This window comes from Musca domestica, unplaced genomic scaffold (genome assembly GCF_030504385.1).
Source record: "Musca domestica strain aabys unplaced genomic scaffold, Musca_domestica.polishedcontigs.V.1.1 77, whole genome shotgun sequence".
NCBI classification, from domain to species: Eukaryota; Metazoa; Arthropoda; class Insecta; order Diptera; family Muscidae; genus Musca; species Musca domestica.
The window spans coordinates 1,537,976-1,550,084 of NW_026712400.1; the positions used below are offsets into that span (position 1 = coordinate 1,537,976).

Below are 12,109 nucleotides of genomic sequence, written 5' to 3' on the forward strand. Positions count from 1 at the left end.
AATATAATAATTGTTGTGTGTAATATCCAAAATTATTCTCGTTTACTTTGTATACCTAAATTAAGAAATATTTTTTCATTTAAAAAAATCCGTTTATTTATTTTTTTTTTTTTTTTTTGTATTATTTTCAAAAATTCAAATATATCATTCAAATCATTGATTATTTATGCAAACAAAACATGTCTATTAGTACACCAAAAAAGTAGCTTTGTTTTAGTTATTTAAAATGAAATTATTTTCATATATAAAAAAAAAAAAAAACAATAAATACTACCCGATCAAACATTGTATCTTTCACTGTCGTACTCAGCAATGCAAACAAACACCAATACACTTATACATACGTACCCATATTGACATTAGCGATTCTAACGAGAAAAGGTATGGCAACGTGATCACTGCAATATCATTAAAGTATGACGCACATATCTCGCCATAGGTGCAAGTGATCGATTAATTAATATGTATATAAATTATTTTTTTTTTTTTTATATAGAAACATATTGTTTTTTAAGTTTAGGTTTTTAATTAGACGAATAGTATTAAATTTGCCAAGCTTTTCTCATTACAAAAAAAAAATATATAGATATCATTCATGATTCCCATCAGACAGGTATATACATACACCTCATAGTTATCTTGTAAAAGTTCATTTTTTGTTATCTATTAAAAATACGAATTCTCAAAACTTATATTAATGTCGCATTTGCAATGAGAGCACCCAAATTTCAGATATTGGAGCGAATTTCCCCCAACCTATTTTTTGTGTATTTCATTAATTTTTTTATGTGTGACACACGGAAGCCGTGAAATTGGAAATAATTTAAAAAAGCCCCATCCACAACCGTCAAATCTCCAATTAAAGTGTTCAGTGAGTTTCTAATCCTAACGAATTCGTTAAATTTCTTTTGTGTCTCCGAATCAGAAAAAAAACTAAACCTCAATTTATTTCAAATTAAAATGCAAAGCTTACGCATGGATTTCTTGCAAGTTCTGTGGCTTTTAAAGAAATACCATTTTCTCGAGTTAAAGGTTCTAAATACCTAAACGGACTGCATGCGATAAACGCTTAACAGCCAAAGCGCCGTAGCCGAAAACAAGTGAGAGTGATAAATATTTGAGTAACCCATTGGAGAAAATTTTCGCCTATATTTACCAAACTAATAACCGGCAAAAAAGAGAGCAGAGTAGGAGGTCCAAACGGTTGGGAGCTCAAGCTCTTAGGCCATCATGGCTTCGGAGGCCTCACAGTGTAGTGGATTTTTCCAGGATCACGGAAACACGGCGGCCCTAAATCAATATTTTCAGCATTTAAATTCCCAGTCATCGGCAACAGTGGGCGGCGGTAATTGTGCCAGTGATAGTGGCAATGAAAGATCGTCGGCGGATAATACTCGCAGCAGTGTCAGCAGCAATGATTCATCAAAGTCATCAACTAATTTGGGTGGCTCTAGAAATAGTGGTGGAAGTACTGGTAGCAGTAGTGGTCAATGGCAAAATATGCCAACGCAACAGCAGCAGCAACAGCAACAACAGCATTTACAGCTACAGCAACAACATCATCAGCAACAACAACAGCATCATCAACAACAACAACAGCAACTTCATCATCAACAGCAGCAGCAACAACAACAGCATCACCATCAACAACAGCAACAGCATTTACATAACCAAAGCCTAGCGCAAAGCCACCAACAGCAACAGCAGCAGCAACAAATACAACACCACCAGCAACAACAACAACATCACCAGCAGCAGCAGCAGCATCAAAACCAACACCATTCCCACAGTCATCATCAACAACTCTCTGCAGCTCTCAGTCAAACCCTACAACAAAACTTAGCTGCCTCGAATCCCAATGCTAACGCCGCCGCTGCAGCCGCCGCCGCAGCAGCGGCTGCCGTTGCCACCAATCCACATTCAATATTCGGTAGTGGTAATTTCCATTACAAGACAAATAATTCCTGGTCCATACCCTCACTATCGTGCTATCAACGACTCTACAATGAAAATGCTCACTATCAGCGTAACTACAACGCCAACAATGGCGTCAATAATTCCGCCGGCAGTGGCGGTAGCAGCAATGGCAGCATTAACAACAACAATAGTTCCAGTAATAACTCCAGCGATACAACTCACGGCGTCACAGTGACACAGTGCAATAACAATGGTGGTGCTGGTTTAAATGGAGGAGGAGGTGGTGGTGGTGTTAGCGGCGGCGTTAACTCTTCTGCCATAAACAGTAGCTGCTCAGCGACATTTGCGGAAGCTTCGGCAGCCGCTGCAGCTGCGAATAATACAGTGCAGCAGGTGGCAAACGCCGTTGCGGCAGCAGTCATTGCCAGCGAACATCATCACATAAACAGTTTAAAGTCCCGTTTTCAGCCATCAAGCTCAGGTAGGCAACACAGTAAATATGGGAAGGAGTAGTATTTCTTAGAAATGTTATAAAGGAAATGTTCGTAGATAATAAGTACTATTATCGTATGATAATAAGTACTCCGAAGTATTCAAAAATTACTATTAAAGATAAAAATGTGATGAGCAATGGTGGCTCATGTGGCCTCCAAAATGTTTGCTGTGTAGATAGTCTCGATCCGCTAACTTTGTTTAGATTTTTTAAGCAAATATGGGTTTATCCTAGAAAAAATACCCCAGAAGCTTGAAAATATCTAGTAATGTAAGGGTTCACCTAGTCATAATATGCTTTTAACAAACTTGAGATCTACGCCTGAGAAGAAGGTTAGAGTTTCTTCTATCTGCCACCCACCGAACAGCATATGTCCTTCTACCTTCTAATTAATAAAAGGAAGCAAGTTCTTCAGATTGCCTGTCGGATGGCAATATATATACCTTGCGAGCGGTTTACAACTGCTACCTCTGAAAGCTTTTTTGACGAGAGCCTTTTTGAGGCGGCAGACATAATAGCTCATAGGTGGTTGGACTATATCATCGATTTGTAGATCAATCGACTGGGAATCACTTCATTCCCCACTATATTATAATGTCCTGGGATCCAACAAAGCTTAATAAATGCACGTCTTTAAAGAAGGGCTTTCTTGCCGTCAAGAATGACTCTCGAGTTAATGGCTCTCGATGCCTTTGGGGATAATCGACATGTATAGTAAAAGTATACTATTCTCTCATATCTTACAATTTCGGCTGCTTTCTTGATTGCAGGAATCGAGACTTACGGTGCCGACCAAGAAAGTACTGCTTATTTAGAGTGTCATATCCGCCATATGGCTAGAGAGGATATATATCATTTGATACGGCCAAAACGTACCTTATCGAAATAACGCTTTTAGATCCTAAGTCTCTTTGAATCAAGTCCGTTTCAGGGCATTTGGAGTCGATCTAGCAATGTCCGTCTGTCTGACTGGTGCGCACAATAAGGTCTGACGTGAATATGGAATATATCGGTCCACTCCTTCTGGTACCTTCCCCCGAAACAGGGTCAACATTTTCAATATCCATGAAGTTCATAAACCGTGAAATTAACATCCAATTCCATTCAGAGATGACACATTTCAATATTTCTATAAACACAAGATCTGTTATAAAGTTGGTTGAGGACAACTGCTTCTGATACCTCCCCCACAAAAGGTCAAAGTTTTAAATAACCAAAATGATTATAAAATTCGAAATAAGCATCGGGTTTTCTTCATATTTAACGCATCCCATTATTTCTACTAACATAAGATCTACTATGAAGATGGGATATATCAGACCACTCCTTCTGGTAAGTCCTCCACAAAAGGTCAAAATTTTGAATACACATTAAGCTCATAACACGCATAATTAATATCCGATTCCATTCAGGCCTGGTACATATCAATATTTCTATCAACAATATATCTGTTATAAAGATGGTAAAGATCGGACCATTTCCTCTGGGCACAAAACGCTCAAAGATAGCGAAAAAAGCATCCAATTCTTTTTAAATTTCACACCCACAAACATTTTTGCTGAGAACTTGAAGTTTCAAATTAAAAATGCAGCAGTTATAAAAGGAGTCTAATCGAAGCGGATAAATCAGAATTCTGAGATAACGAAAAACCACAAAATCAGTCTTGGACAAACACATTTTTAATAAATATATGTTAAAAAAGTAATGAGATGAAGAGATATCGATAGGCACATCAGATGGTCACATTTCACAGAACGCCATTCAATTCCATCTAATACAAAAATTTTGTTTTATTCTACTTTTACCAAAAATGGGTGCCAATATTCCAAAATAATGTTGAAAACCTCCCCGCAAAAAATGCAATTACATTAGGTCTCATTCCTACATGTATTTGCATGAAGGATGAATATATGTGTGCGGAAGTCACAAAAAATGACCATCGGACATAGTTCAATGTATGGTTGTTAGTTTTTATTATTACCATATTGCAATAATTGACAAAATGTATGAAAGCCGAATACTCACACACACACACACACACATACAAACCAAATGCTATTTAGGGCTAACTTTCATTTGCTTAATGTAGAAACTCCTGGTTCGGATTTAGCACAAAGAAGCATCTCTGTAAATAGCTAATGATAAAATTGGCAAGCTGTGAGTGATTTTTTGGAAAAAAAAAAAAAAAACATAAATTAGAATTTGTTGTAAATATCTGCCTTAATCACATTTTCTATGTTCAAAGAAGCTGCAATTAATATAACATCTTTCCTGGACTATGGAATAGAGGTAAGATTCCCATTGCCTTCATAAAGGCTGTTTTAAATTCCAGTTCATTAATTTCATGAATTTGTATAAATGAACTGCTTTTAAGACATTGCCGGCGTTATTGTTTTGCTTCAAAATAGTAATAACATTATTTTTTATGAAAACAAAAATTAATGGAGAGCAAATTTCAATATTTTCTAAGTTTTGAAATTGGCTGCCAACAGTTCCCTTTGCCAAAATTGTTTTCAGTTTTTTTTTTTTTAATTTTATAGAATGAAAGGAAAAAATGTCGGAAATAGCCTCAAATTTTAATATAAATTTAGATTTATTCGACTTGGAGACCTTTGGCACGAATTATGGCCTTCAAACGGCCAATGAAAGCGTCACACGCTGCCCGTATGTTGCTCTGCGGTATCTTGACCCATTCCCGGCAAAACGCTTGCTTGAGGTGATCGACACTGGAATTGAACCTAACAACATTTAAACAAACTTAAATAAAAAAATTCAAATAAACATTTATTTGTTATGATTAATTTAATATGATTAATTTGCAATTTTACCCATGGAGAGAATAAAGAAAAAACTTTCTTTTCATTTGTTTTTTTATTTTTCTTCAAAGAAAAAAAAACCCAAAAATTTAAATAAATATGGCTAAAACAAAGATATGCGCAAAATGCTTAACCTTAGAGACAAAGTCAAAGTTTAACAACAAGACATTAGTATCAAAGACTATGTGACCACGGACCCTAAACTTTGCTCAAGCATAGCTTTACAATGTTGAGCTTTTTGCCATCAAATATCAAATGCTTTAATATGTTGCTGGATACATCACAAAACTATTTTTTTTCAAAATAAGGAAATGAGTGTTCAAAAATATCCGATTACGGCTCAAATCATATAAACTTTTGTTTTCTTTCTCGCTATCATTCCCATTTCTCTGAAAAACAAACGCCCGCAAAAAATTTGTATTTATTTTTACAGCTAAGAAGAATGGAGAAGATATGCAAAACACCTTGCCTGAACCACTTTTAACCAAAATGAAATATTCAAATAAAGTCAGTGAGAAAAATCAAACAGAAAATATAGAAGAAATGAAAATAAAGCAACAAACCCAATATGTACGTATGTATGTATAACGTCGACTTCTCGCCTGTAATCCATTAAAACGTGAATCTTAAAATATCATCAAAACACAGACAGTCATAGTGTTAGCCACTTGGTGATCTAAACTATGCCATGAAAAGCAAAAACTAAAAGTTTCAACAGAAAGTTAAATACTTTCGATTTCGTTTTAAAATAACTATTTGTACTAATGATATGTTAACAATGGTCAGTATAGGGGTAAGAAATTCCCAAATTGCGTGTTTGCATTTCGATTGTACAGCACAGTCTCAAATTGGATCTTTTGAAGAAGAAATGTGAACTAAGTGCAGATCAGGTAGGATACAATTGAATCACGATGTATATTAAGGTACGACAGGCTTTAATACAACTTGAAACGCACAACTCCTTTGCATAGACAAAATGCAAATGCAATGAGGTTAACTGTGAAAGGGAGGATGATCAGAGACCAGTTGAGGGCCTCCTTTATAACTGATTTGCACCAATACAACCTGGATTTTAATATATAGGTCAACCTTTAATGTATAACCCCGCGATCATTCCCAAAGATTGTTTCTATAACTTCCACCGTTTTTAAGTGCTCGAAGTTATAGAAACAATCTTTGAGAATGATCGCGGATCAGCGTAAAACAGTCGGTTTTGCGATGTCCGTCTACTGCAATCACACAATCTTTCGAACGAATTGAGATAGACGGTTAAACTTTTGCACATGTGTGTATTTTGCCAGTATATATTCGGTCCACGATTCCGTATAGCCCCCATACAACAGTACCTACAGATATCTGAAGGTATTGTTTCAAATTTCGTATTTGGAACGTCCACGTCTTCGTATAGCACCAATATAAACTCCTCCCAATATTCGGTATTTTGATAATTTTTGCCACATTTTCCAATTGAAATGTCTGACAATCCACAAAATGAGTTTATTGTAAGTTCTTTTTCCCCTGGAAGATAATCACGATATCGTATAGCCCTCATATAAAGATACACCCCGATATTTGGTATTTTGATGATTTTAGCCACATTTTCCAATGGAAATGTCTGAAAATATACAAAAGGAAGTTATTTGTGGGTACTTTACCCCCAGACATAGATTTGTCTATATATGTGGGTCCACAATATCATATATCCCCCATATATCGGCAACTTCCGATATTCGGTATTTTTAAGATTTTAACAGAATTTTTATGGATTTTATTTTTTTTTTTAATTTCTAATTCGTTCCAAATTTTGCACAGATCATTTGTTTGGCCCAAGGACAAACCCTATTGAAATTGGAGATAATCGGTCAAAATTTAGATATAGCTCCCATATATATCTTCGTCCGATTTGCTTTTTATTGTGCACCAAACGTGTAATATCAGCCCGAATAGTATGGAAATTTGCACGTACAACCAAATTATGCCTAAAAATAAGTATGCCAAATTTGATGGAAATCGGTTCAGATATAGCTATAGCTCCCATATATATTGTTCATCCGATTTGTTATTTTTGTCCTCCGCAGCCGTAATATGCACTCTGCAACAACAATATTTGGGAAAATATATCAAATACAGCTCAGAATTACATTTGCTAAATTTTATCGAGATCGGTTCAGATTTGGATATAGCTCCCATATATAATCTCGTCCAATTTACATTTTATTGTGCACCAAACGTCTAATATTTGCCCAAATCGGATGAAATTTGGCACTTACGATCGAATTGAGTCTAGAAGCTAGTATGTCAAATTTGGTGAAGATCGGTTCAGATATGGCTATAGCTCCCATATATACTGTTCATTAGATTTATCATATTTGTTACCCACAGCCGTAATATGCACTTCGTAACAACGATATTCAGGGAAATATGTAAAATACAGCTCAGAAATATCTTTGCCAAATTTTATCGAGATCGGTTCCGATTTGGATGTAGCTCCCATATATATTTTTAATCCGATTTGAAATTGTGCACTAAATGGGCAATAAAAGTCGGAGTTTAACAGATACAAATGCTTCGGCATATTTAGTCCTATAAACTTTAAATTATAATTGTAATCATATCATGTATGATTTAATTCTCCCATAAAAACTTTTAATTGTTATGCGCATCTCTACTAAATTAGGGTATCAAAAAGTCGGCCCCGCCCGACTTTAAGACTTTCTTTACTGGTTTTATTTAATTTTTATCGCTACCCCAAAGTGGCTGAAAACAGTTTCCCGGTTAAATCTCTTTTTATACAAAGTAATTTCTGATTCTTGTATATACAACTATATTTGATATTTAGTTCTAAAGGACCACAAGTTTTTACAAGATATTTCATTTAAAAACTACTTATAAGAAAGTCCTAACCTGCTTGGCCTAGTGTGTAACAGAGAGCGAGAGAGAGAGAAAGAGGGAGAGAGTGAAACGAAATTTACGCATTCCTATTAATATAATTCTTTAATGGGATGTGATAAACAGGCGTAGTTAACTCTTATGTGGTAAGCAAACATGCAACACTTGCTCCTCAGTCTGTAGTCTAGTTAACGTCTCGTAACCAAACTTAAACATACCACATGTGGCAACCGAAGCTTATATCTAATATATTTATAATGACCTCGAAATTGGACTGCATTAAAATAGGTTCCTTAGTAACATTTATCTCTCTGTCTCTCTCTCTCTCTCTATCTCAGTTGTCACTGAATGCCTCATAAGCTTGCGGATCTGGACAATGTTTTTCTCTAGTTATCCCCTTTTACTCTGCCTGATATTCTATCTGAAATGGTAAAGGGAATCATAAGGTCATTTGTGTTTTAAAATAAAACAAAAATGCAAATTATTTTCTTTTTTCAGTGGGTGTCAAAATCATCAACTTAATTATCATTTTTTTTTTTAGTGGAATAGTTCAGCATGAAAATGATGATCACCGCGATTATTTCCATATTTTAAAATAATTTCTAACTTTGTAAAAAAAATATAAACGAAACGACGTTCACGATGATGCCATCAGTGAAGGTGAAATTCATGGGCGATATTCCATTATTTGTGTAGCTTTAACTGAATGAGTTTTAGAGAAAGAAACGATTATGACATATAGTTTATAAGCGAAAGTGGTTTGGCTTTGTATTAGAGAAAATCTCAAATCATAAGATTATCTATGCAAAACTTTTAAGAATATTGGAAACTTAGTGCCGTAGGTCGTGGCATTAGATTTGAAAAGAAACCATGTGTATGTGAGGAGGGATCAATTTATATATGTATGTGTGTGCGCTAAAAGCAAGGAGATATATAGAAATGATAACTCGTGGACTTATCTAGGAATACTATCAGGGATCAAACATGTTATTTAGACTTATTGAAGCAAATTGCACAACAACCATTAGTTTCAACCACATTCTTCAGATCCTTTCAAAAGATCACTGGATTCTGGGAAAATACGGATTTGGCGGAAAACAAGTAAAAACGCACTTTAGTGGGGCCGGACCGAACTTTTAATACTTTTTCAATGAAAACCGTAATATGAGGCCTATACGAAGACGAGAACCTACATAAGTATTTTTTTTTTTTTTTTTTATTGGCTGTAGTACCGATTCTAAACTTCAAATACGGAATTTAAAACAATTATTGAATAATGTCGATAATATCATAAAAATACCATAAAATTGGGGCTATGCGAAGACGTGGACCTGCACAGGTTGTAGTATCCGTTACGGACTTTAAATACGAAATTTGAAACAATTCCGATCTATAATGTCGCTAAATTCATCAAAATACCGAATATCGGGACGTATCGTTATATGGGGGCTATACGAAGACGTGGACCTGCGCACGCAATTTTTTGACATAGGCTGAAGTACCCAGTACCAACTTTATGTACGAAATTAAGAACAATTCCGGTCTATAATGCCTCTTAAAAACATCAAAATACCGAATATTTGGAGGTATCGCTATATAGGGGCTATATGAAGACGTGGATAGGTTGTGTCATAGGTTGTAGTAACCATTAAGATCTTTCAAAATTTAAAAAGATTTCGGTGAATAATGTCGCTAAAATTATTGAATATTGAGAGTTTACGAACTTAACCTACCTTCTGGCTAAATATACACATGTGTGCATAATTTTATCCTTCTATCACAATTTATTCGAAATATGGCGTGATTACAACACACAGACGTGCATAGTTAAATTGACTTATGTACAGGGTGGGTTAAAAAAAACTGCAACAAAAACTCCATAATTTTTACATTTTTCTTAAATTTTATTGAATGAAAGCAAAAAATGTCGGAAATAGCATTAAATTTTAAAATAAGTTTAGATTTGTTCGAATTGGTCACCTTTGGCACGAATTATGGCCTTCAAACGGCCAATGATACCGTCACACTCTGCCCCAATGTTACTCTGCGGTATTTTGGCCCATTACCGGCAAAGCGCTTGCTTGAGGTGATCGACACCTTTGTATTTTTCAGTGTCAACCTTGCTTTCTAAAATACTCCGGACACAATAGTTCAACGGACTGGTATCCGGAGATTTCGGTGGCCATTGTTCGCTGGAAATGAAGCGAGGAACCTCATTTTTTAACCATTCTTGGGAGGCGCCTGTTGAGTGCGATTGTGCTGAGTCCTGTTGGAAATCCAAGGTCTGTGGCCAAAATATTTGCGTGCCCTAGGCTTTAATACACCCTCCAGAATATTTTCACCATAATTAATTAAATTAATAATTAATACGAGCGGAGAGCGACCATCGGCTGTTATGGCGACCCACACCATCACCGTGGCATTACCACTTTCGGCCAAGCTATGCAACTCTTTAGCTCTTTTGAGCCTATTCTCTTTCTGTTGCGGTGTAAGTTCTTGTACTTTTTAGAATTTAAATGGCTTTACCCCGAGCTGATTTTTTCAATATTTGCCGAATGGAATATTGCGATACGTTCAGCTCACGAGCCATTTTTTGGCCACTGCGAGGCGGGTTTCGATCATACTTTTCGAACCATTTCTGCTGGTGTTGCTATTTTCCGTCCACTTCCTTGACGTAGAGCTACTCTACCAGTATCACGTTAACAAGCGATGGTACGAGATACAAAAGATTTATTCATTTAAAATTTGGAGTGCTCTAACGATAGCCACTTGTGGTTTTCCCGCCAAATATAAAGAAATCACACTACCACGCTTGAATTCCATCACGAATAACTTTTTTTCTGGAAACTGCTCACCAAAATGCTTTAGTACGCTTGTTAACAATATAATAAACTGTCACTGGAATAATTTTAACAGCTGTCGGGCGGGTGGCTTAAAAATGGCAGCAGTATGAAATTGATTGCAGTTTTTTCATCTTACCCTGTGTATACTTCGTTGGGTCCGACAAGAGTATTTCGAAGAGTTACAAACGGAATGACAACGTTAATGTAATGTAAACATATTTTTTAAAAAATTGTCTTTGAAAATATTTATTTTATTTTCTGAAAAATATCTCTAATGAATTTAAAAAAAAAAAACCATATCAAATTATTAGAGTCGAATAAATAATTAATGATTGATTTTCTTTTTGTGTCATTCCAGGTAAGAATAACCAACATCTCTGCATAATGAACATCCGTTCACTATATCTGGCTTTTTCTGTGGCTTTGTCATGTTCTGATCATTGTTTGCGAGCTCCAACATTTTTTTGAATGTCCTTGTGTATGTATCCTATTAACGTTTTCATTTTCAATTCACAATATTTCATATAGATTTCGATTGTGGTAAGTAATTTTTGTTTTATTTTTCGATAAGAATTAAATAAAATCAAAAAAAAAAAAAAAAAAAAAAATACGGAATGAAAACCATGCCTATAAGGTATTACGGATAAAATACGGATATGATATCCATGTGACCGAAATTCCTATTTAAGCCAATGAATTTTATATCACAAATTTACGCCATAAGCTTTATTTTACACTCGAAATTACATTTCAAAACCTAGGTTAAGAATTAAAACAAAAAAATCACTCAAATCAAAAATTAAAATAAAAAGCTTTCATCGCTCATACACACACACACATTCTCATATGCTAACACAACACCAAACCAAGTTTAACTTTCACTCATAATGAAAATGAAAACGCTGCTATAAATAACCCAAAAGAAATTACAACAGCAAAACAGAATGACCAACAACTGAGACAGAGTAAGCAACAACAACAGACATACGAATCTACAGCATAACGTAATAACAAGCCGAGACAATATGCTTCCGCATGCTACTGTGTAACTGATGACTGGCTGTTTGGTTGGCTTGGCTTTGGCTCATTGTCTGTCTGTCTGCCTGCACGTCGGTATCAAAGACTGGATTACAGCGCTAAAAGTTGTTGCA

The 12,109-nt window shown here is 35.3% G+C and overlaps 1 protein-coding gene across 7 annotated transcripts in view; it reads left to right on the forward strand.

Annotated features, from left to right (window-relative positions):
- The first annotated feature begins 507 nt into the window (after positions 1–507).
- LOC101898335 (putative uncharacterized protein DDB_G0286901) overlaps positions 508–12,109 on the forward strand; it is a 77,629-nt gene continuing 66,027 nt past the window's right edge. For 3 of the 7 annotated variants that reach the window (XM_059130566.1, XM_059130568.1, XM_059130572.1), the window contains exon 1: positions 878–2,398. In XM_059130566.1, coding sequence (XP_058986549.1) covers positions 1,231–2,398 — 1,168 coding nt within the window. In that variant the 5' untranslated portion in view covers positions 878–1,230. The other 4 variants (XM_059130569.1, XM_059130574.1, XM_059130567.1 and 1 more) reach the window with 3 other exon arrangements.